The sequence below is a fragment of the Sander vitreus genome, chromosome 9 (assembly GCF_031162955.1).
Source record: "Sander vitreus isolate 19-12246 chromosome 9, sanVit1, whole genome shotgun sequence".
NCBI classification, from domain to species: domain Eukaryota; kingdom Metazoa; phylum Chordata; class Actinopteri; order Perciformes; family Percidae; genus Sander; species Sander vitreus.
In genome coordinates this window covers 16,858,097-16,884,818 of record NC_135863.1, presented here as the reverse complement: position 1 = coordinate 16,884,818, position 26,722 = coordinate 16,858,097, and the positions used below count along the sequence as shown (strand labels likewise).

The window sequence follows — 26,722 nt, the reverse complement described above, 5'->3', positions numbered from 1 at the left end:
TATGATTGTTTATTTTTATCAATTTACAAAATGCAAAGTGAGCGACCAAAAAAACATCTAAATTACATATAATATAATATTTGGTGTTACTACCCTTAGCCTTCAAACCAGCATCAATTCTTATAGGTGCACTTGCAAAAAGTCAGGGAACGTTGAGGATCGTAGACGCAGTGGTCGGCCAAGGAAACTTAGTGCAGCAGATAAAAAACACATCAAGCTTCTTTCCCTTCGAAATCGGAAGATGTCCAGCAGTGCAGTACCTCTGACATTGAAACAAGGCCAACAACTCAACTATGCACGAAAACATAGGAACTGGGGTGCAGAAGAATGGCAGCAGGCGCTCTGGACTGATGAGTCAAAATTAGAAATATTTGGCTGTAGCATAAGACAGGTTGTTCGCGGTACAATAATGAGTGTCTGCAGGCAACAGTGAAGCATGGTGGAGGTTCCTTGCAAGTTTGGGGCTGCATTTCTGCAAATGGAGTTGGAGATTTGGTCAGGATTAATGGTGCCCTCAATGCTGAGAAATGCAGGCAGATACTTATCCATCATGCAATACCATCAGGGAGGCGTATGATTGGCTCCAAATGTATTCTGCAGCAGGACGACGACCCCAAACATCCAGCCAAGGTCATTAAGAACTATCTTCAGCGTAAAGAAGAACAAGAAGTCCTGGAAGTGATGGCATGGTCCCCACAGAGCCCTGATCTCAGCATCATCGAGTCTGTCTGGGATAACATGAAGAGACAGAAGGATTTGAGGAAGCCTACATCCATAGAAGATCTGTGGTTAGTTCTCCAAGATGTTTGGAATAACCTACCAGCCGAGTTCCTTCAAAAACTTTGTGCAAGTGTACCTAGAAGAATTGATGCTGTCTTGAAGGCAAAGGGTGGTCACACCAACTATTGATTTGATTTAGATTGCTCTTCTGTTCATTCACTGCATTTTGTTAATTGATGAAGATAAACTATTAACACTTCCATTTTTGAAAGCATTCTTAGTTTGCAGCATTTTTTCATGCCTGCCTAAAACTTTTGCACAGTACTGTAGCTAGATAGATCTTCTCAAATGTGCAGGGGTCTAATTGTAAGGAAGTCAATGTAAAATTTTGGGAACCTCTGATGTAGATCAAACTGGACAACTGCACAGGTTGAATACGAGTTAATATAGGCTACAGTATGTTGTGTTTTTACGTGGGTGAGTTACTTGTCATGTCAAAGTACCAAACATAGAGGGCGTGCTGGTTGTACTTTCAAACACTCCAGACCCAGCTCTATAAGATGTAGTTGTCCTAGGGCTGCTCGATTATGGAAATAATATCATAATCACGATTATTTGGGTTGATATTGAAATCAAGATTATTTAACACGATTACTCATTGACTTTTGGAAAGATGTTGCAAATATTGAACCTAAAAAGTAGTGAAACAGTTAAACAAATCAACAGTAAAAACACCTTGAACAGTGAAATTTCCCTTCATACTTTACCCGTTTGAACTTTTTAAAAAAAAAAATTCATTTCACAAGACAAAATAAGAGTTTACTTGCAAAACGTGATGTGCAAAATAATTGTGTCTTTGTGATCATTAGGAGCCAAAATCGTAAAAGCGATTTAAATTTTGATTAACTGCACAGCTCTAAGTTGTCCCAAGTCCTAAACCAGCCCATGCCTGCTTTTTTCCTATATTAATTTATTTAAACAATTGCTTGTCTTTCTACACCCCATCCTCGCCTACAGTCTGACAAACACACATTATCTTATGTTACAATCTAAACATGGGCTTTGAAACAGGTCGATCTCTGTGTGAATTCAGAACATCAATAACAATGTTGCATGTAAAAATTAATACATAAACAAGATAGGATGAGATAAACTTTATTGATGTCATGCAGGGAAATTCAAGTGAAGTAACAAAAGTAGTAGTTAATATTTACTCAAGTACTGTAAGTACCCTTCTGGCAGTAGCCTACTTTACTTGCATTCTACAAAATTCCATTTTATGCTACTTTCTACTTCAACTACATTTCAGAGGGAAATATCGTACTTTTTACTCCACTACATTTACTTGACGCTTTCATGATGCTTCTATAATACCCAGTAGTATACAAAGTATCTTAAATCGGCTCCACATTGACAAACTACAACAATAAACAACTTACATGTATTTGTTAGTGGTAGAAACACAGTAACATAATATTCTATAATAATATTACACTTTGAAACGAGCCATTCTGCATAATGAGTTTACTTTTGATACTTTAGGTACATTTTGCTGATAATAATTCTGTACTTTTACTTAAGTAACATTTAAAGTAAGGGCTTTTACTTGCAATGGAGTATTTTCCGACAACAGTGTGTTGACTTATACTTAAGTAAAGGATCTGAGTACTTCTTCCACCACCGCTAAGTTGATATGATGCCCAAAGGAAAGATTCTCCAGACCATATTTACTGAACATGTAGCTTGTAGTGTAATGCTTTACTCAAGGACACTTCAATATCAATATCAATATAGCAATCGTCTGTGGGATGAAAAATTCACTCCACTGAACAGTTTTGGGCTTATTTGTCCAAAATCCACAACAGTTATATCACGACTGTTCTGAGTAAAACTGTAGATGCAGATTTGTGATGAAATATTTGTTAATCTAATCAGGCGTGAAGCCTGGTTTAGGTTCATGACAGTTCAGATGTATTTTTAGATCTGATGGCCTGTGTGCCTCCTCCTATTTCAGATTATACTGTAACATGATTATAAATTCATAATGTGTGTTTACGAGTATAATAAATGTTTAGACTTTTTTTTACATGTTTAGTTCTCATCCAAAAACACTGCTGAATGTCCTCTTCTGTCACCACCCTATTCTATACAATAACATTGTCTCTGCAATGCACTGCTAATGAGCATGTAGCTCAACAAAAGACTGAGCACTGTGTCTTTAATGCTGACAAGTGTAGTGATAATAATCACACACAGAGGGCCCCCTGTGAACTTCACTGTGTGTTTTCTGGTGAGTGAGCCTATAGAAATTTACCACATCAGACACACAACTTAGTTCTACAAGTGTTAAGGAAGCAACCCCTCCCTCTCTCTCTCTGTGTCTGTCTGTCTATCTGTCTCTCTCACAGACACACCCACACAACACTGGCGCCAACAGGCAAATCCCCCCTTCTACCCCCCCTTAACTGACCTCTAATTATGTCATGCGAAAAAGCTGTGTCCCATTGAAAAGCTCTCTTAATCAAACCCAATTAATTCCGCTATTTTCCCTTATTGTCCTATGCGAGGAACGCGTCTCTCCAATAAGACTGTTAACTCCAGCCGTGGCTCTTTCAAAACTACTGGGGTACAGGAGCGAAATAATAGACTGCACAATTAATCAATTAGTCATTAGGGACTTAGTTGTTGTTAATGGACACACTAACTGTGTGAGGTGAGTTAGGGCTTCCTCAAAATCATTTGTCAATTTAGTCAACAACCTTTAATCTTTAAGACTGACGTCTTTATTTTTGTGACTTTACAGTTAAAAGAAAACATGAACATGTACAAAACTAGAATGGATCCCCTTAATGCTTATACTGAACAGGTGCTACTGTAGTCCAAGTTAAGTCTCAAGTCTTTATTAGTAAACTGCAAGACAAGTTCATGCCTTTCAGAGTTACTTCCAAATGCGATAACTAAAAGTGTGTTTAGCTCACATTTGAATTACTTTGAGATTTTGCATAGTGGAGGATAACTTTTTTTAATATTGACCTCCTGCTGCTCAAGTCACTGAATGTTAACCATTAAAACGACACAGCATTTGAATAAAGCTGTGTTAGTAGTGTTTTCTCATAGCTAATACAATTGTCAATGCATAGGCCAAATAATTAAATATTCAAGCTGCGAGGCTATGCAAGGCATGTCATACATCTTTTTTGGTCAAAGTTTTTAATTCTCAAGTCAGGTCATATCTGTAGGCAGTCAAGTCTCAAGTCTTTGCTGACCAAGGCCATGGTACACTGTCAAAGCTGCTTGCAAAATTGCTAAGTAAGTAGACATTAAATTAAATTGTGTCCACAATGTTAAGAATGAATCTCCATGCTCAAGTCTCAAGTCTGTATTCTTTCTGACATAAGTCTGACTCAAGTCCAATATCTTTGCTTCTATGTATTTGTTTGCTTTTACTTGCAGGTGAATATATTATAACAGGGAAAATCTTCTATTGCTTATGTTTCAGTGTTGTGTGAAAAGACAGATTTATGTTCAGATGTATTGTCCTGTATCAGATCAGGAGGATTAAAGGCTGTGTTCCTGTGTCTTACACCCACAATACTCAGGATTTTTGCCATCTTGGGATTTATTTATTGTTTGACATCAAGCAGTATGTGGACAGATTGGTTTTTAGTGCAATCCAGATGTCCAGATTAGATGAGAATATGTTTTGGTTATAATGCTGTTAGAAAATGAATGCATCGGCAAGGAGCAGTGAGTTGAGACAATGTTAACATCATATGGTAGTCCTCACATTTTTCTTTTGGCACTCCAGAACACAGACAAAAATGTGCAAAATGTTCAATAATTTTAGAAAACAGGTACATTTTTTGAGAAATTCAGGGACTTAGTAAGAGGTAAGATATAGAGCAACTTACAGAAACATCAGCGAAAATTTCATTTGGCTACATTTGAAAACATTTGAGATTTTGCAGGGTAGAGAATAGCTTTCCACCAGAACTTTTTTTTCTCCATGTTGATCTGCCGCTGCTCTTTTTCCCATGCATTTCTTTGAGACACTCACTCCAACTAAACGCATGCCTACCCCGGGCCCCTGACTGTGGCTACAGCCCCGACCCGGCCCCAGCTGAGCAGTGCCAAGCTGTCCAGCAGTTAGTTAGTGTCTGTTCAGACCCAGCTCGGCCCGGACCGGCCCGGGTACTAATCCTCGGGCTGTCAGAGGACCCTGCTCTGAACTCATCCTGCAACACAGGAAAACGCTCTAATTGGGGGATTTTCTACATCATTAACTCTGATGAGCAGCCACCCCTCCCTCCATTTTCCTCCCCACTCTTACTCCCTCTGTCTCTCCCTCTTTCTCTCTCCCACACTTTTCGCCTGCTTAATCTCTTTCTTAATGTTTCTCTTTTTCCTCTCTCCCACTCTGACTTCCTCACCTTCTCTGTCTCTCCTTTCATCCTCTCTTGTCCAAAGCATTTTTTTCTTCCCTTTTTCATCCATTCAGCGTAATGTTTGTTCATCTCTTTTGGAGCACCATGAAATGTGATCTCATAAACAAAAATGTACATGTGAAAGTGCAACAAATCTATCTAGTCTTACCTGTGCAATTGTTACACTTCATACAGAGTTAAATGCAATGTGTGTGATCCCTGAAATTTGAGCTTAAACATGAGTTTTCTTTTGTTTTTCTTTACAGATCGAGTTCTGTCACGAGTCATAACTGCATTTACTTTTGCTCCAGTTTGTGCCTCTAAGTCACGTTTTACAATTGCATTTCAGTCACAGAGCCAAACATCCTATTTTCTGAAAAAGAAATACCTGGCAATCTCTGAAAACCCTCGAAAGTTATTTAACAAAACGCACTGCTGTTCTGACTCCTCAAAACACCTGGATGAAAAAATATTCTGTCCGCTGCACAAGAATTTTTTTTTAACCTGTTTCCCAAATTGCAACTAATTTTTCCTAATCCACATAGCTGGAAATGACTTATGACATTGCCCGTGCCACATAGAAAATATGAACACATTCTTTTGTATGAAAATATTAAATACTAGAAAGACATTGATACATCCTTTTTATTGTGCAACACAGATGGTTAGAAAAGTCTGGAAATGCTTTTTGAAAAAGTTATTTTTTGGAAAATCAGATGCTTAGCTCTATGACTTGAATGTAATAGTAATCCATAACCACTGGTGTGTAATTCAGTATCTAATCACTTCAGGACATTTAACATTTCTCTGTTACATCCACTGGCCTTTACATATGGTCCTTATAGTGAGGTCCTTCCAGGCCTCCATCTGTCCAAGAAAGTGATTCACACGCTGAGGAGGCCAGCTAGCATGGCGGCACCGGTCCCTCTGTGAACATGTGTTGCAGCGGCTGAGCCTGCCGGCCTGCCTGCCTGCCTGGGGGCAATTAGAGAGTCGGGCCCTGTGGTCAGAGGCCCCCCTGGGAAGCCCTGATTGATTGGAGTCTCATCTTCCTAACAGGCTGGCACCCTGCCACCAAACCATGGAACAGCAGAAAGGATTGGGAGGGGTAAAAAAGAGAGAAAGAGCTTATATGACAGAGACGGGGCACAAGCGTTTGAGAAAAAGGAAGAAAAATGTCTATGCCCATGTATGTCAGATGATAACGATTATACTGTAGTAATCTTGGACTGCTCTTTAGACTTCCTGGGGTAAAAAAAAAAAAGAGTGACTGTGTGGGAATGAGTGCACAGTTCAACATGAAAGCACTGCCGTGAGAAAGTGGGGATACATATTCTATCAAACTATATTTATTTTCAGTAGATCTTCATTCTTTCCAGATTATGGACATCAACGATCCAGACAAAATCAACAAGAGAGAAAACAATGGTATCCTAGGACAGATATAATTAGGACATATAAGAAACAAAACATACAGGAAAATATCCTGAACATAATTAAAAACATAAAAAAAGAACTAAAACTGTCAAACTTCTAGTGCATTTTTGTCCATTATCTAACCTTTGGCTTGTTCTTGGTCCAAAATCACATTTACTGTATGTAGCATCCTAAAGAAGCTCTTAAAGGGGTGGTTCAGAATTTTGGACATAGGACCTCATTTCCAAGTTAGCCTGTGTGTTATTTATCAGTGGAGACAGTTTTCAACACTTTTCATCCAGTCCTTCCAGTTGCAGAGTTCGCTGGTGCAAGGCTAGCGCAAGTCAACAGTATCTGCTAGCCTGCCATTAAAAGCAGTCTTACCCACTCCACAGTACACCCGAGGCAAATAAATTATAACGCCAGACTATTGATGTAAATGTCTGTTGATAGAATAATGTTAGAATTAAAATTACCCTTGCATTGCATTGCAATAGTTATACTTTGTTCCCTGTAGTTGGTAGCATAGGCTACAGCAGTGGTGGAGTGATATTACTTAGGCTACCGAGAAGTTTATTTACCTGCCGCTGTGAGCTCCAACTAATTCCACTCTGCCAGGCTATAACTCACATAACGTTACCGGTACATGAAAGCACACGGGCTAGCAATTTGCATGTAAACTGTCCGAGCTTACATGACGTTTCTGTCAGCAATTACCTAAAGTTAGCGGTTAGCCCAGCCAGGTATCTACCAAGATACCGTTAGCTAACGTTGTCACTCTCCACAATGCATTGAACAGTAACGTTCCACTAAAGTTGTCGGTCTCAATTTATCAGTAGCAGCTAGGCTAACGTTATGAAAGGGGCTAACTTTATTAGCTAGAGTAGCCTACCAAAAGTTATTACCTGTTCATCAGTAGCTGTTGGTGCACCTAGAAAGACGGATGGAACCACATTCGTTGTCAGTGATTTGTGGTCCTTTAGATTGCGGGGTTTTTCAATGTCGTCTGGTCTAAAATGATCGCTACACATTTTCCAGTTGAGTAGAGTCTCCGCCGGTATCTTGATGTCCAAGCCAGCAGCTACTAGGTTTCCCGACTGGAGTGCAATTCTCTGTTTACTTTATGGTACTACTAACCGGAGCTAAGTAACATTCCGCTGCTGCTGAGAAACTAGTCGCTTAAAATGTAATGTGATCATTGAGATGCAAGGGTAGTTTTATTTCTAACATTATTTAACAGACATTTACATTGATAGTCTGGCGTTATAATTTATTTGCCTCAGGTGTATTGTGGAGTGTGTAAGACTGCTTTTAATGGCAGGCTAGCAGATACTGTTGACTTGTGCTAGCCTAGCACCAGCGAACTCTGCAACTGGAAGGACTGGATGAAAAGTGTTGAAAACTGTCTCCACTGATAAATAACACACGGACTAATTTGGAAATGAGGTCCTATGTCCAAAATTCTGAACCACCCCTTTAATGTGCAAGGTAATCCTCATTTCATCTATGTTGTGATTTCCTTTTCCAATAGGGATTCTAAACATCACTAACCAACAACAATAAAAAATTGCATGGGAACTAATGACGAGCAGCAGATGAATAACTGTGTTTTTCCCTCTCTGAGCAGTACAACAAACAGAAATGACCTAATAGTGTTGTTGTTGTTATTGCTGCTCTAGTCAGTGTGGATGTATGACATGCTGTCAGCACGAAATATCACAACCACACAATAGGTAGTTAGGGGGAACAATTGTTTCCTTTTTAAATAAAAAATTAAAAGGAGTCTGATATTGCACTTTAAGATACAGGATTTTCTTCTCCCTCTTGTTCCATAACAAAGTCAAAAAAGTTACCATATAACTTTTTGTTATGTGAGATGCTACCTGTAGATGTCTCAATACCAAATACAAATCTATGTAGCTCTACTGCTCATATGAAACACATTGTGGTTAGATTTGATCCTCTCTATTTTTAAGACAATTAGAGCTTGACTCTGTAACAGATGGGAAGAGACCAATACTGTGTCACTAGTGACCATAGCAGCTACAATCCATGTTTTTCCTCCTTTGATTGAGAAAAATAAACAAAACAACTTCCATGACAAAATGGTTAGTAATAGGTTCCTATTTAGTGCAGCCTGAGACAGTCCCCCCTGCCCACCCCTTCAATTTTAGACAAAGAGGATACACTTGGATCAATTGTGCCGAACAAAGACTTAACTATGTGGGGTGACGCATCACACAGGGCTCTTTCTGCTGCCCTGCACGTACACGCAGCCACCCAACACTGAGCTGCCAACAGGTCTTCTCCTCCAACAGCCACTCAAGCAAAAAGAGGGTTACTCCGCTCCCTAGCTTTTCTTTCTTTTAAACTTCCTTCCTTCCTTCTTTAAAGCATCTCAGCACAAATCAGAAAAAACGATTATAACTGTGCACAATTATTTTTGGTATATTCTCAGCTGTGGACCACTTTGAAGGTGCCATCACATTTCTGACTCTAGTACACTTTCCCACCAAACAATGATCTAGTCTATCAGCATAATTAAGAGATTCTCCTCTCCCTGTATGTTGAAAACCAACAATAGGCCTCACTGGTCCTCTGCTGTCATCTTCCTCCAGTCATAACAGGTTATCTAGGCTACAGGCTCAATATATATAAACTGGGCAGCCAGTAAGTAGCAACATAAACCATGCTTTAGTTTGGAGTTTAGCTGAAAGGCAGTAACACGTAGTTTTTTATAAGTCAACAGATTAGAGAGACGTGCATTTAACAGTCGCAGTCAGATACACTGCCGTGATTTTTAAAAGCTGCTCTCACATTAAACTGAGACTGGACTTTCATCCACAAAGTACTCTGTGACTCTGATTAGCTGACCCATGAAAATGGATGAACAATTGGGTTAATTAGTTAAAACACAAACTTGGTGGAAAAATGGCCAGCTGAATGTAGGATGTTTTGTCCAATTCGATTTTTGATGGTTGACAGAAATAACAGAAAAGTGATAAGAACAATAATAAAGATTTTCGTATTAGCTTAATTCCCTTTTCAGGCAGCTGTCCTCTGACACAAGCTTTCCAAGGGACATTTAAACTTACTTACATATATGTTCAAAGTATGTATGTGACCCCTGAAAACCTGCTTATATCACTTGACAAGCTGTTCATGAATATTGATGGAACTATGCATTCATCCAAAGGGAAGCATGTCTGTAAAGATACTATAGTTTGCTATGTTTTAGGAAAGAAATGTCCTTGCTTCCAAGGTCACCAAGAAGACTGAGAAGATTTGCTTTTACAGCACCCAAGGCAACGCTAAACACTTTTACATGGGAGGGAACAGATGTCTGGTAATTGGAGGTTTAAAATGAACAATTTAACAAGACTGTAGAGTTCACTTGTCTGCTTAATGTCCTTGAGATGAGGAAAAATAAAAAATAAAGTCCAAAAAAGAAGAATCCTCAGTTTTCACAGTTCAACATCCAATTCCTTTGCTCTGTGGGTATCAGACAAGTCACTGCCATATTTTCCAACATTTTACTTAATGTCTGTTGACCCTGAACCCCAAGAAACAATTTCAAAATCTCCCTTTCCCAATGTCATTCACATGGACTGCCAGGTTTGTTAGTCACATAGGATGCCAGGTCTTGTCCATTGACTGGATGTGTTCCTTGGCTTTCATTCTTAGAGCAGCGATACTGGAGCTGCGCTGGTCCACGTCCTCCAGAGGATATTTATTAGGGTACGGTGCTGTGCACTGGTATGGAGGAGGCGCCATACTCTGCATCCCCTGGCCCATGGGCGGATGAGAATGAGAGTGAGTATGAGGGTGAGGAGTGGAGTTGAGGAAGCTGTGGCTGGGGTAGCTGGGCTGGAGGCCTTGAGCTGGACCCATGAAGCCCGGGATGCTGTGGACCGGTGTGGCGCTGGACAGGGGAGAGGACAGCCAGGGGTCCAAGGGGAGGGAGTTGGTCATCGGACCCATGCTGGTGTGAACTGGTGCTGGGCGGTTAAAGGAAAGCATGGGCGAGTCGTGAAGCTTCATAGTGCTAGCATCCATTTTTTCCTGCCGACGCCACTTAGCTCTGCGATTCTGGAACCAGACCTAGAGGACAAAAACAAGTGTTACTCTTTTCCCTGAGTAGCCTTGCAACTACATGAAGTATGTGGTGACCCAATCATTAATTCAAAATGTAATTCGAAAATATTTTGAAAAATAAACATGTTTTTCAAGTTCCACACTCACAGAAACACTCATACTAAAGTTATTTAAATCAAAATATATATAGCCACAAGTTGTAGTTACCTACAAGGCCTACACATTGTTACCCTCTACCTCTGGTTTGTTTGTCATCATAAATCTGCAGCACCAAACAAACATTTCTTGAGAAGATGAGCTTAAATGTTCATTATTTATTATTTCGTTATCAGTCCACTCTCTGGAAATGTTCTAACCACCTGTTCTCCATGACAGAAACTCTATATTTAGTTCACATGATAACAACTGAATCATCTCTGCAACAACTGAGCAAACTTTAACCACTGATAAAGGCAATGAGATGCGACTAAAAGCTCCTGAAAATGTCTAGTGCGCAGCCATTAACTTGCAGTTAACTTCAACCTCCCACTGCTGAACCCACCTGCTTCTTGCCAACCTTTAAGGTGTCATTTGGTCTCGAGCCCTTTTGATCCTCTGAAAAAGCCATCCAGTGTAAAGGCTGCACCTTCTTGTCCTCACAAATCTATATGACATTGACACTGTGCATGCGACTGTTGCAACACTTGGAAACCCCTGCTTGCGTTACTATGTAGTACAATCTCCTCACCTGAATACTGTCAAGCCAGAGGCCAAAAGCTTGGCGTGTTTGTGCTGTCCTTAGACCACCTTGTGATATGGCTGTCTGATTATTCTACTGCTATAATATATTAAGGAGTGGCCCAACATGAGAGAAAAAAATAGAAAATGCTAAATGCTTATTTATGTAAACAGACATTGTGGTTCCTCCTACCTGAACTCGGACCTCCGGGAGGTTCACCTTCATGGCAAGCTCCTCGCGGCTGTACACGTCCGGGTAGTGGGACTTCTCAAAGGCACGCTCCAGCTCGTGCAGCTGGTAGGTGGTAAAGGTGGTGCGGTTGCGCCTGTGCTTCTTCTTGAGCTGTTCATCCTTGCATGGCTCTGGAGACTTGCCTTCATCACTCTCGACACTCGTCCTCAGCTCACTCAGCTCCTCATCACATTTGTTTGTGAATAAGCTGGTGTCTGTTAAGCACACAAGAAAAATGAATCAGGAGTGTATATTTTCTTTATATATAAGTTTAGAATTTGTGATTATTACAACACTATATTACAAATATGACCTAACATTCAGAACAAAAAGAAAAGCAGGGTGGTTAGCTGAAATGAAGAATATAGTGGCCACTTTCCAGTAGAGCAGACATTAGTTTGACACTTGCAACAATAGGCTACTGTAGGTCAGTGAAGCAAGCAATCCCCTGAACTTCAATGAAGCTCGAAACATTCCTAATCGGATTTAAAAATGTTGTTTCCAGTGTTGATCTTCTCCAAAGGTAAACTGCCCTCAAAAAGATGTTGGAAACAACAAAACGTGTTCCATTTCTTTTTATGGACTGAACTGTGTTGTTTTCACAGCATCACATACAATATATAACATTATTTATTATTGACAGTGTAATGCAAAACCAAGACTTTAGTTAATTCCCACAGTATAGATGATTGTGATTAAAGCAGTAGCCACAAAAAAACATTAAACATGAAAAAGGCTTTAACTGAAACTGTCTCCCCTCATAATCAAGACAAATAATTTCTCTTAGTCTTCCTCTCAACTGTTATTCCTCCCCTTAATTCCTAATCTTCTATAATATTTTTATCACTTTTAACACCAGAGAAATACAGATCACATTTCAGAGAGAAGAATGAAGTCCCTGTCGAGAGAAGACTGTATTTGTCTAACCAGCAAGTAATTGAATTAGACAAAGTTGATGATCTGGCAATCAGATAATTTGCTCGTGTGATCTATCAACCTAAATCAGGTATTATCGTTTAGGTTGTGTTGGATATGTTGTGAATTACAGAAAGTAGATTAAATTGACTTTAATTACTTTACTGGTTGAAGTATTTGCAATGCAATTTCGCGGCAGAAGTGCAAATTTTGCATCTCAGTAAGAATATTAATATTAATAATTATTTGGTCCTGATTTGGCCCTTCTACAATATATAGTTAGACAAAAAAAAAAGTGTTTTTGGCCACTTGGGGACAGTGAACAAGTTGTGAACACAAGACTGACACATCAGCACCTTTTAAGTTGATATGGTGAACCAGGAGATAGGGAGCAACATTATTATCTATTTGGAGTCGTTTTGTGTGTCCACCTGCTGAATGCAAGTCCAATAATCACCCTCTTTTAGCTCTGTTTTTGGTCTCCACCAACTCCTGAGGGAAATATCTTGCTTTTTAGCTACTAAAGAAAGTCTCCACTATATTCACCAGCTAACTGATTACTAGTTTGATTACACAGACTAGTGTCTGTCTGCTGTTTGGTGCTGAGGATGGTACTTTAGCTTATTAAAGCTTTTTCACTGAAAACAGCTGCCTGCTGCGGCCAAAAACAACAATGAGAGTGAACCAAAGCATTACATTTACGGACCGGACCGTTAAGAGCAGAAACTCGCTGTAAAGCTCCGTAAAGCAGAGGGGAGCTGGAAATTCGGATTATAATTCTCTGTAGGTCGATCGATATGAGCCACACCTTTCACATTTCCATTTCATACATTGTTAGTGTAAAAATGTTGATTATAGCTGTTGTCAAATTTACAGTTTTTTTTAAATGTCAAATTTACTCTTATCCATCGTTTTGAATGTTAATTTTCCTGATTATAGTAGTTTGTATTTTAGCGTTTTCTCAGCATCATTATTCAAAACATATTGACAAGTTTTCATGCTTCAATAAAACTGCTGACAGTTTACAAATGTCAGCATGTTTCTGTGTCTGAGATGTGTTGATGGAGATGGGGGGGGATGTGTGTGTGTGTGTGTGGGGGGGGGGGGGGGGGGGGGGGGGGGGGTCTGTTTCATTGTGGTCTTTCAACTGGCAAACGGGAGCAGAGGCAAAGTAGGATTTTTAGGGGTTCATTTATCCACCTCTCATTAAGCAGCTATGACAAAGGCCAGGCTCTGACAAAGGCAGAGGTCAGGTCTGGTTCAATGACCAGCTCTTGGCCTGTCAGCCCATCACAGCCACTGGTCTGAAGGCTGCCCACTGTTTATCAGCCAGCAGAACATCTCAGCCCAGAGAGGAGGGGGCCGACTGACACCAAACACAGAAAAGTTGCTCATTCAGGGGGAACTGGGCTGACTTCACAGGACAGTTACATACAAAAGAGTGATGTCATTGGTGTTGATGTACGTTAATCAAGAAAAACAAGAGTGTCCACAGAATTTGAATCACTTCATCTCCATGGAAAAAAAAATTATTGTGCCACAAAATCAACCACCTGCCAGATCCTGCATGTGAAAATAGCTTCAGATTAAATAGGATGAATTTTATTCTGAGGCAGAACGATAAAAATAACACCGGAATGAACTACTGTACAATCTAATCTGCACAGAAGAGAAGATTAGGTGAATTCCACAAGGGGATTGGATTTGGCTTGGGGACATAAACCGTCTACACCATCTTGTCCTGTGATTTATCTCTCAATCTCAGCCCACACAGTTAATGCAACAGGCTCCACATGGCAACAGCGTGTAACACAGTGATTCTGAATCTGCATGATATGGTTTTAAATGGATACAACTGCAAAAGAATGCTGCACCAACACATAAGATCCAATGGTACCTAACCCTCATTTAAATAGGTCAGATTTCTTATTGGCAGTTGCCTCTGTGTGTCAAACATAGGCTATTATGATGTAAAATGATGTTTGTTTGTTTGATTGATGTAAATAATTTGTTTCCATTGCCTTTGCAGTTTTTAAATTTGTAGGCCTACAGTGCAGATTTGTCAACATGCAAACATTATATTATGATTTGTTGTATATTTAGTTGCAGCACTGCGGTGCTGATGTGTGGAGAGGGAACTTTGTTGACACTGTTCTTGATTATAAAAAGGTTTATTACATCAGAGGTTCAGCATCAATTTACAAGCTTCTGCAGGAGCTCGGAGAGATGACCAACCCAATCTTCAAATATTGTTGCTCTCTCTTTTCTTTGTGTGAATCCAGTATATATCCTTTACATTGTAATAACATATGGCGTGATATGTGTAAGTATATGATTGGAGTAGGGAACTGACCAATCAATGCCTTTTATCTGGCATAACCCCAAAAACAGGACTCTTCTGTCTTGGGGGGCCCTCTGTTCATGTTAACAGTTTCCAGATGTTTTCAATACAAGTGGGATAAAGTTCATGCATCTCCTTATACCAAATCTTAAGTCAAAGTGTAAATCGTCAGATACCACATTTAATAATAAATGTTTTGTGGATGTTTTCAAGCTGGCTCTTGAATACGTTTGAACCATGTTTTGGTGGACAGAAAACTTTATAGTCAGTGGTTATGTAAGATTTATTATGTTTGCACACAGGCGTCAATATCCTAACTTCAGTACAGCAAAATCAATTATATATCTAATCCAATTCACATTTCTGAAACACTAAATCCAGAGCTCATACATTTCCAGCCTTCCTAGACCAGAGGTGCTGCTGTTTAATCAATATGCTTGACCATCTCTTTTTGTTTTGAGGCAATAGATCGGATGTTCATAAACTTTATCCTCAATGACAAACTCTGAAGCAAGATCTGCACTGAAGTAACCCAACCTGAAGGAACCCAACCTAAAGGTGACGTGAAGTGCTCTTAAAGGTGATACTACTGTAGAAAACTTTGGCAGGTCAGCAGCTTGACTCACCATGGTACTGCTGCTGCTGCTCTGTGCTGCTGTTTCTAAGGGAGGAAAGGTGGCCGCTGTAGGTCGGGTGTGATGAGAGCTCCTGCTGCCTTCCAGGCTCTGCCAGACCATCTATGTCCACTTTATGTGGCCGTGGGGCCCCAGCAGGGCTGAGCATGGGGTCCTGGTCTTTACTGAAACCCAGAATGACATCGATGCTGTGGACGCAGCCCCCCACAGTGACGCCCCCACCCTTCCCCATTTCGTGGAAGTGGCTGGGTGAAAGGCAGCTGTCGTCCACCATGCTCATGGTATCCAGTGATAAATGCATTCGAGCGTCTGGGCCCTGCAATCAGAGGAAAGGGGTTTAAGTGAAGGACTTAAGGTACAGTAGAGGGGCAGAGAGCACCTGGTTACCTTAGATTAAAGGTATCTCTGTCTATCCATCTAAACCCACTTATCCTCTGCAACATTTTCATTTACATTCAATTTCCACCTTTTATATAAAACAATGACATTTCTCATAAAAACCAAACCCATATTTATTTGTGTAAATGCAAGTCTCTCTATTGGAATACAAAAAATACTTTATTAGACATACCAGTGGCACATATCTTGATATTCTACTGATAATGTTACCTCCCAATACTTTACTGTGACCTTAGAACAAAAATGTGTCTTATTGGTGTCAATATGTCAAATGTTTGTTAGAGATTTTAACCGTATCAAGAATCCAAATCTTGGAGGAGCAACAAATAATTTCTAGGAATTACAAGTATGTATGCAGTTATTATGGACTGTTTCTATGCAGCAATTCATTCACAGATTATATAATGTTTGAAAAAGTAATGCATGTGGCTGAAGAACAATTAAGGTTTACAGTATGTGTTGGAAAAGATATGTCTGCAAAAAAGATGGCCAAATCTAGGACATCCAGTACATCACATTGGTGTTAATAATATACACTTAAGTTAAGTAAAGTGAATTGACTTAAAGTATTGTGTACAATAGTGGTTCTGCATTCTTGTATCTATATGTGTTCTGCTACACAATAGAATTACATCAAAACATCTACAGACATGAGAAAAGGAGCAGATTTCAGGTAAGCTCACACATGGAGGAGCAGGAGTGGAGTTTCGATTAAAAGCCTTTAGTTTCAACAGCGTGTTTGTTCAGTGCATCCTGAGATTTACCTACTGAGCACACCACTATCTTTTTGGACCCACACATCCACAGTTGCATGGCAAGTATCACAGTTGAAGTTTGATGTCAATAAATAGTATGACAGCCATAAAACAAGACAGTGATAGAGCTTACCTTTTGGAAGTAATTACGTTGAACTGTTAAAGTTGCTGATGCCAGTGCTCCACCTGTTCCTCTTGGCAGCCTCCAACTTCACTCTTCTAAGATCCTTAATGTGCAACGTTTGCAGTCACTCTTTGCTTACCTTGCATCTCTCTGAATAATTTCTCTATGTAGCAAACAGTCCTGACAGCAACACTCCAATTAAGTGTGACTGAATAAAGCCACCCTGTGGAAAGAGTGCTCAACAACTGAATTCAGACGCCATGCACTCCAGCTCAGAGAGGGAGATGTTGACAAAGCTAAGGGGGCGTAGGAGTCGAAACGAGGGGATTAGGAGAGGGTTATTAATTGGAATCCTTCCCCTAAGAGTGATTGGCAGCAGTTTTTTGCTCAAGTAATTGTTTTTTAATGTCATTTCCATTCACCCCCACAGGAGGGGGGCCAGGCTAATGGAGCCTGGACAAGACCTTCTTTCATAAATGTATTGTTTTAAAGACAAAAGACCCACTGAAAGTTTTCACTAAGCACACCCAGCCCTCCATTAGGTGGAGCTACATGAAAAAAGAAAAACTAAAATGATAACATAGACAAGACTATCTTCATGTTGATGTTGAACCTATTAATGTAATATAAAACATTATATCCAAACAAAACCATCATGTATATTTAATTAATCAAAACTGTAAATGACACTACTAAGTACGATTATTTTAAGTCTCGCCAAAATATTTACGTCCAATACTTTCCTACATGTGATCTGTCTTGGTTCAATCTCTCATCAGACATCCTGGTACAGGGATAAATGCATTTATTTGAGAATGTTTTATTCACTCTAGTGAACAAGGAAATAAGGTAGGAGCCAGATACAGCAATTTAATTTTGCAATATTCAAAAAGTGTTTTTTTAAATAATTAAAGAAAATGATAAAAAAAAATATATATCTATTTTAAAATTTTAAAACCTTAATACATATTTCATATATTTATCCTGTTTTAAATAAATTTTAGGTGGAACGATACTTACTTCTAGGCAGGAAACTATGTAATACATCTGCTTATGTCTCATTACAATATTTAGGTTGATTTGGAAAAAAACAAGGTTTACAATAACAAAACAATAACATCCGCTTGTTGTTTTGTGTAAAGCAGCTGGAAAATGCTAACAAAACCTACTTACTTACTCTGTTTACTTGCTCTATACTTACTTTAGAAAAAAACATAATTTTTCTGAAATACTTCAATAATGTACATTATGAGTGAGACACTATGAAATGTATCTTGTATTCAGTATGCTGATGTTAATTCTCTTTAAAATTCATAATTTAAAAATAAACCAAAAACAATCAGGGATTTCATAAAAGTTCTTGTCAGAGCTGAAACGACTCTGAAACGTTGCAGTAACACTATTTGTATAGTATACACTATTTGTATGACATTATAACTCATGGTTCATACAAAATAAACTGTTCTTCAGTCATATAAAGGAAATGCAACCCATCAGGCCTGCTCAGTGGTCAAAAAGGCTATAGGGAACACCGATCCAACTTTTTCAGTCCCAATACTGATACCTGGGCTTTGGGTATAGGCGAGATACAGAGAGGTATAGAGAGAACTGTTTATCCTATAGATCCTGTAGATCCTATTCCAGTGTTAAATTAATAACACTCACTAACCTCTCTGTGTGAGGCATATAGCAACCGTTGGTAAACCGTTTTCAACAGGAAGTACATTTCAAGTGTAAACCTTTTAAATGCAGCCACAAATTGGTCAAAAATGCCAGCATATAATGCATATAGTATATAAACATAGAATAGAATTTAATTAATCAGTCCCATTGTCACGATACCCGATCCAGCTATTTGAGTCAGATATATATATCCAATCGGTGCATCTCTACAATATACCTTCAAACTTTAAGAAAAAGTAAAAACTAAATTAATGAAATCAGTAAAAAGAAGTGTTTGTGTTCTGGGAGGAACCTCCATTATTCTGGCGTCAGATGACTGTTATGGACCAACTGGCCTGGTGGAGGAGAGGGCAATGCAACAGTAAATCGCACATATTCAGTGCATCAGCCCAGTCAGTGAAAAGTGGGCTGGAAACATTGTACAGTAAGATTCCTCTTGTGGAGGTGCAGTATTTCTTCAAGGCCTTTACTGGGAAGCTTTTTAACATGTCCCTTTTAGAGCTGCTGTGAACTACTTTTGACAATCATATGATGACAATAAAAGGTTGTGATGCTTTATGTTGACTGGAAACAAAAGCCCTGCTGCTGCTTCATTATCATCACGTATACTTGGATATTGTTTCTTTGTGTTCTGGAGCATGAAAGTGTCTGCTAGCAGCTTTAAAGCAGTGGAGTTGACTCCGGCTTAATGTCATAGTAATCAGCTGGGACTCTAAAGTGATTACCTGTGACCTGAAACATGTCTAAAGATAAGTTAGAGAAACATCAATCTAACAGCTGATCAGTTGCAGTCTTTACTATTGGGAGCACGCACACACGACAAAATAGCAGTCCATGATTCACAATTAATTAATCTTGTTTGTCTATTTTCATTTCATTAAATACACCCCTGACATGTCTACCTTAGAGTTTACTAGTTAATCCATTGCAGAGACATCTGACTTGAACACACAAACAAGATCAGCTTTACTGGTTCTGGCTTAAATCATGCCAACTGGTGGACAACTTATTTATAAAAAATAAACATACATAAAAATATGCCACTGAGGTACTCCAGTGATTGCTGAATGCTTGAACCCCTTCAATACAGCTTTCTTCCTGCTGGTGGGACAGTCAGTACGAACTTATGCTGTGCAGCCAAACCGTTGTTCAAACTTACCAGACTTTATTTTTAATTCTGGTGACGATCCTAGTTTCCATAGATACCAGATATACCAGGCTGAGTTTTGGGAGGAAACATAATATATTCATAATATTTTCACCTGATGGAATGGTGCATTTGTAAAAATATATATATATATATATATATATAAAATAATATTGAGTCCTTATGCTTTATTAGTTTCACTGGATGATAAGTGGTTTAATAAACAGACTGTAATGTGTGTTTAAACATTTTTCAACAGTGACAACTCATTGGAGTAATTCAAAGGGTGAAAAAGAGTGGAAGGCAGACAGTGGTGGATATACAATCCAGCTCACTCGAACTGTGGCTCTCAAATGCTATCATAATTTCTTTGAGAATTTTAATACCAATTAATATACAATCGAACATCATGAATAATTATCTACGTTTCAGCCCAGAAAACCAGAGTGTAGCACCATAACATTATTTTGCCTCAACAATCCTTCATTCCCCTTACAGTCACCAGTCCCTTGTTTGCAAACTCACTGTCAACAGGCTTACGGAGTAATGATAGTCTAAGGTGCTCGTTTATCCCCTCATGATTTTGTTAATACATTTTTGTCCTTCCATTGTGTCTCTGTTATCCTAATTGCACACAAATTGGTTAAGAAGGAGTGCAGTTATCAAGCTGCTTAGTTTTATCAGATGACAATGTAAGTCCCTCTGATCCTATTAGGGGTAAAAAGCAGCTAACGTGTAAATGCACAGTGTCAGCTTACTGAGGGAAGAGTGAGAGGAAGGGAGAGAGGGAGGGAGAGAAAGGGTGATAGTCAGTGGTGTGACAAGGAAGGTAAATTCATGTGATTCTCTGGTTCTCTGTCGTGCAAAATCACACATGCAGAAAGGGAGAACACAGCTGTAATCGGCTGTTGAGAATTCCATAAAACTGTTGAGATTTACCGTGTTAGGCTTAGTTGTTACTTCCTATAGATTAAGATCTTCTTTATCACGTAACCACAGAATAATGCTCATTAAAATCTTTCTATTTACTTTACTGAGCTGTATGTAGTTTAGTATTAAAGGTGACATATTATGATTTTCTGTATTTTCTGTCACATCTACAATGTTATAATTGTGGATGTTCATGTTAAACGTGGCCAAAACTTCAAATAATGAGGTAAACGTATCTTAGAGAAATCCCTGTGAGCTAAAACGTTCAGATTTCCAGCTGTTGTAAACGCTCCGGTTTCAACTGTTTTTTTCTACTCTTATCTAGGTGTCACGTAACACTTAGCCGGCCTTTTATGGGACATGGGATTGGTGATCTGCTCCAGGCAGGAACTACTGAAGTGGTTTTTTGGTTAACATTGTCGCATGTTGCTACATGCTAACAGCAGTAAAATATGTCATCTTGGCTGCCAGTGTTGTTAAATTCTCCCCAATTCCAGGTCAGATTACTCCTGAAACATTTCCGGTTATGTAGTATTTGGTTCAAAAGTACTTATCTGCAATTTTTTTGACGTTAACCTACTGCTAAATATGAAGAAGGTGCATGCCAATGCAAGATAGCTGTAATCTTGGCGGCCATTGTTGGTAATTTCTCCCCAATTTCGAGGCATATTACTGCTGGGACATGTCCATTAGTGTAGTCTTTGGTTTAGAAGCCTTGATTGCTGATTTTTCACAAGACAAAGTACTGCTGCACCTGTTGCGGTAGCTCCAGCTGTAACTTTTGAAACAACAGCTGAGCAAAGTGGAGAACACGCTAGCCAATCAGAGCAGACTGGGCTTTCTGTCCCATTTTCAGGAAGTGACATGAAAAAAACTTTCACGTCTTTTTTTTTGTTTCACACCAGGCAACAGAAAGTTATGAAGATAGTTGTCCCAATCAAAAACATGTAAAATTATATTTTATATAGTTATAAAAGTTATTTTTATGTGTAAGTTACCTAGTTAAAGCTGGATCACTCACAGAGCTAAGGCTAACTTAGCTCAAAATGTTGAAAACCAGTCCATCCATAAGGATTATTATTTGAGTGCCTGAAATTTGTCAATATGTTTTACTGACAGTTAAACATGTCACTATTCTTATATGATGCAAAATAACATAAAACATCCATCTTTTTTTCTCTCCAAAAGTTGAAACTAAAAAGTTGTTGCATAATAGGAATGACCCATATAGCAAATTCAAAACAAAAGTTTATTAAATGAATAACTACACGTTTACATATAGTAATAATAATAATAATAATAATAATAATAATAATAAACTTTATTTATGTAGCACGTTTCATACAGAGTGTAGCTCAAAGTGCTTTACAACAAAGTCAAAAGACCACAAACAAAATCAAATTAAAACAGTAAAATCAATGCAGACACTTTTGTGATTGTGTGATAAAACCAAACAATCAAATGAGCATCAAAAGACAGAGACAGCAAACATTAACAACAGGTATGCCAACAATCGTAGAAAATAAAATCAGAACACAAGGGAAATCATTGGAGCAACAAAACATGCAGACCATGATAATAAAGCAACAAGTGACAATTAGTGAAAAGCAGTGCTGAATAAATAAGTTTTCAATTGTCGTTTAAAATTTCCACAGAGCTTGCATATAGAGTAAAAATCCAGTACCATCAAAATAGGGCAGTTGCAACAGTCATTTAGACGTAATAAAACTCATACTTCGGCATAATTATTCAAATATTTTTTTAGTTTATTTGAGACCAGAGTTATTAAACCACTGATCTGCCTTTTATGTCAATTTTATCTAATTGTCATTATTATTGTTGTCATGAGGGACAATTGCAACTGTGCCCCCCTCCTCCCCACCAAAAAGCCATCTTAAAACTAGTGATGCTAGCCTAACACATTAGCTTTAACACATGGTACTGAAGTCTGTTAAGAGCTAAGAAACTGCACCTTCAAACTATATAATGATAAAGATATATACTTAAACAGTTTAGACAGTATGACAAAAAAATCTGGTCGTAAAAAAAGTTACTTTTTCACCTTGAATTTCAGTTCTCCCATAAGGAACAATGACATGTGGCTGTTAACTTCCAGACGGATGGAGGGGCCTACTGAGCATGTGCATTAGGAGTTTCATGACTCTAGCTCATTCCTGATTGGAGAAATCAGCAATGTTGCAACTGCCACACGATGCAACCGTCCCCACTCTCCCCTACTACGCCTACTAATCCCATTCTGAGGCTGCAGCACCATAATTAACAGCATTATAATTCATAATCTTTTATTTCAAAGCTTTTACATCATTCTCCTGCAATCCTGTGGAACTCCTTTTAAAAACGTTTAAAACTAGTTTTAGAGCGAGTCACACTCTTCTGACGGCGCTTTGCTACAGTGGCTTTACTAATATGCTCCGCATCACCAATGTTGTAAAGACAAATGCCGTTTGCAAAAAAAACGTAATGCGACACAAATAATCTGCTGGGATGTAAGAACATAGATGGGTGACGTTAGTGATATGAGGACGGATAAGGTTATGTAGGCCTAGTCTAGGTTACATTACTGATCGACTGGGAAGAAAAACAATACCGCTGAAATAGGAAGTTATCTAAAAATTAAAATGTCGGGGTTTCAATATCATCTCCCGACATATAACACCCTGCGAAGTAAAGCAGCTTTTTCATCAACGGGATCGTCGACAAAAGGAAATGGCATGTTTTGAGAATTTTTTTTAATAGTCTGCCTAACATAGTTAATAAACCAATTTTTTTTTTTATTCATGCCGATAACAAACTGCGCTAAAATGCGCCTGATACAGACTGGATGAGGAAATGAGAGAGTGCTGTGTCAGAGGGAGGAGACTGAGAGAAACTCAAGGTTTATTGAAGAAAACCAGGGGTCCGTTTCAGGAAGGAGGTTTAACAAACTCTGAGTCTAACCCTGATCTCTGAGTTGATTTACCCTGAGATGGAAACTCTGAGTTTTCGGTTGCAGAACAGCTGATTTGAGCTGGTTCAATCAACTCAGAGTAGGTTCCCTCAGAGTTAAGCGCGTGCACCACCACTATAAAAATGCAGCATGAATGGAGCCATGACGCTACGATTCACCATGGTAACAACCACAAACAAATCGGTCGGCGGAAATACTCATGCGCACATACAACGAGTTTGAACATGTAGCCCTATTTAGTTTAAAAAAGCAACACAGCGGCTGCTGCAAAATAGCGAGAATTGGTGTAGGAGAAAATTGCTGCTCGAGTCAATGCGTAAGCTCTAATATAGTGTATTAATTTCATATTTAATCACAGGTAACCTATAATATTACTGGTGAAAACTGGAATGGTAGTAGGCTACACCTATAATTTCATTTAGGTGCAAACCCGCAGGCGAAAAAAAAGTAAACTACTACTAATCCCATTCTGATGTTGCAGCACCATGATCATTAACAGAATTATAATTTACAATCATTTATTTCTTTTTAATGTCTCTTACTGGTTTGTGTCCAGGGAACTCTACACAAACGTTTAAAACACGTTTCAGAGCGAATCACACTCTTCGGACGGCGCTTTGTGGCTTTACTAATATGATCTGCATCACCAAAAAAACATAATGCGACACAAATAATCTGCTGGGATGTAGAGCATGTCCACGATGGGTGACGTTAGTGATATGAGGACGGATAAGGTTATGTAGGTCTATCTATCACTGTATAACTGATAGACTGGGAAGAAAAACTGTAGGATACCTCTCAAATAGGAAGTTATCTGGAAATGAAAATGCATCTATATAGTCGGGGCCTCAATATCTAACTCCCTGCGAAGTAATACAGCTTCTTCATCAACGGGATCGTCGACAAAAGGACATGCCATGTTCGGAACAAAAACGTTTTATATAGTCTGCCTAACATGGTTAATAAACTAACACAGTTTTTTTTATTCTTGCCGATAACAAACTGTGCTAAAATGCGCCTGTTACAGACTGAATGAATGAATGAGGAAATGAAAGAGCGCTGTGTCAGAGGGAGAAAACCTGTTCCCGACCAGGTTAGGTTCACAGGCTCAGTTACCATAGTAACCGACTCTGAGGTTAAGTTACCTCTCTTTCTGAAACGGGCTGGAGTTACCCCCCTCTCTCAGGTTTGATTAACCTCCCTTTCTGAAACAGAAAACCCAGAGTTACCCTCATCTCAGGGTTAACAAACTCAGAGTTTTCACTAAACCTGCTTTCTGAAATACCACCCAGGCCAGATTAATGAAGCTTAGTTCGCTGTAAATTAGCCTATTAGGGGTCGTTTACTCTTTCAGTTAAACCAACTAGGTTAAGCCACAATCTCTTTCATCATTTCCAGCTCCCAGGTCCTCATCTCATTTATCCAGATCTCAGCATCTTCTTCAGTCATCGCCATCACCACCAGTGCCTAGACTCCATCCATACTCACGGCTTCGCGACTCCCTTTAAATATGATGATGTCACGATGGGGTCTAATCGCCAAAGACTATCATTTATCATTTTATTGTGCACACATCAATGAAAAATTGTTCACTCAAAATGAGGTCTCTCTTGATTGAATTGCTCCAAATGACATTATGTTTATAACGATCAACTACTGAACTCAGTTAAACTGTAGAAAACTGCGTGTGTGTTGACTTACTGCGCTTCTTATGTGTGTTAAAGTCTGGTCTATTTGAGAGATGTATTCTGTGCCATGAAGGTAAGAAAACACAATTTATTGTAAAAGTCCTTCAGTCGTGCTATGTTGTCAATTAGTGGCGGGGGAGTGAGACAGACAGACCGTGGGGCGCTACATGGCTAACTTAGCATTAGATTAATTGAATGAAAAAAATGCTATGTAACTGTTACGGAGTATAATTCCCTGACATTGTATGATTTACAATGATGTTGTTTTTGCTCTGTATTCCAAAAAATAAGATAGAAAGAAAACACCATGAGTACTTTAAGGGGATCTTAATTTGTCCAATTACAGTTGGTCCACTAAAAAATTTGGGGACTAAAGTCAATATAAAAATATAAAAAGTGTTACACTACATGTTAACACCCTAAAATTAAAGCTGAAAGTCAGCATGTTGACATCATAGAAAGTTAAGACCCTCTGAAAAAACATCTTGAGAACTCACTCATCAACATATGTTGGACCAGGATAATAGCTTTGCCCTGATATTCCTGCATCAGTGCTATACAAATACACACTGACAAACAGCAAGGACATCACCACTGGTATTCAGGAAAAAAAAAATCCTTCACTCAACAATATATAACTCCTCTGCCATCAAATCTTTTATTATCTTTTTTTTTTTTTTTACATTGGGTTAGTCCAGAAAATTGCTGCTCATCATATTAAAGAGCTTCAGGAAAACAGAGCAGATTGAGCAAATCGTGGAGGACCCTTGCTTGCACTGCACGATAAAGAGAGACGAAGGATCAAGCCTCAATTTGGGGTCTGTCTCCTGGGACAGAGACAAATACCAGGCTTGTGTAGACTTAAGTCAAAGGACATTTTAATTTGCTCTTGTGACGTGACAACAATCCAAAAAAGAGACTTCATTTTGTGCTGAGTTTTGAAAGATGAACACTTCATAGCATTTCTATTAAAAAGCTGCTGACAATTACATACAGTGTGATACATTAATAAATAGAATACATAACTGTATCTGTAAAATAATCATGTGCAGCCCAAAGATTAGGAAAGCAGAAAATATTCTGCACATGCAAAAATCCCAAGAGAACGGTGTCGATGGATAACACAAAATCACTCTTATAATCTCAAAATCCTCATAAACAGGGAGCAGAAAGTAGAAATAGATGCCGTATTTCCCACAGATTTAGATTTACAAAACAAATTATATTCGAATGAATTGAGGATGCTGACTGGTGGAGTGCCCAGCCAGAGTGTCAAAATAGTAGTTTGGTTTCTAAAACACAAATCTGAAAACGTAAAATGTCAAAGTTCATCTTTGAAGTCATAAGGCTACTGAATTATAACCAAAGACTTATAAAGTATCTGCTGCAAATTAACCTCCCCCTTTTTTTAAGTATATATTACATTTATTAAATACAATTATTCTTATGCCGTAAACCAGCAATACTATTTTTATACAAGTTCTGAGTCCTGAAACATTTTTCTTTTCTCCATCTCTCACCTTCCCATACGTA

General features: G+C 38.7%; 1 protein-coding gene across 1 annotated transcript; it reads right to left on the bottom strand.

Moving 5' to 3' along the window:
• Positions 1-10,184: 10,184 nt before the first annotated feature.
• rx1 (retinal homeobox gene 1) lies at positions 10,185-15,796 on the bottom strand. Its single transcript, XM_078258154.1, has 3 exons — positions 15,487-15,796; positions 11,566-11,819; positions 10,185-10,661 (listed from the first exon to the last, which is right to left on the bottom strand). Exons 1-3 carry the CDS (start codon positions 15,794-15,796, stop codon positions 10,185-10,187), a joined length of 1,041 nt encoding a protein of 346 aa, XP_078114280.1.
• Between the last annotated feature and the right edge of the window lie 10,926 nt (positions 15,797-26,722).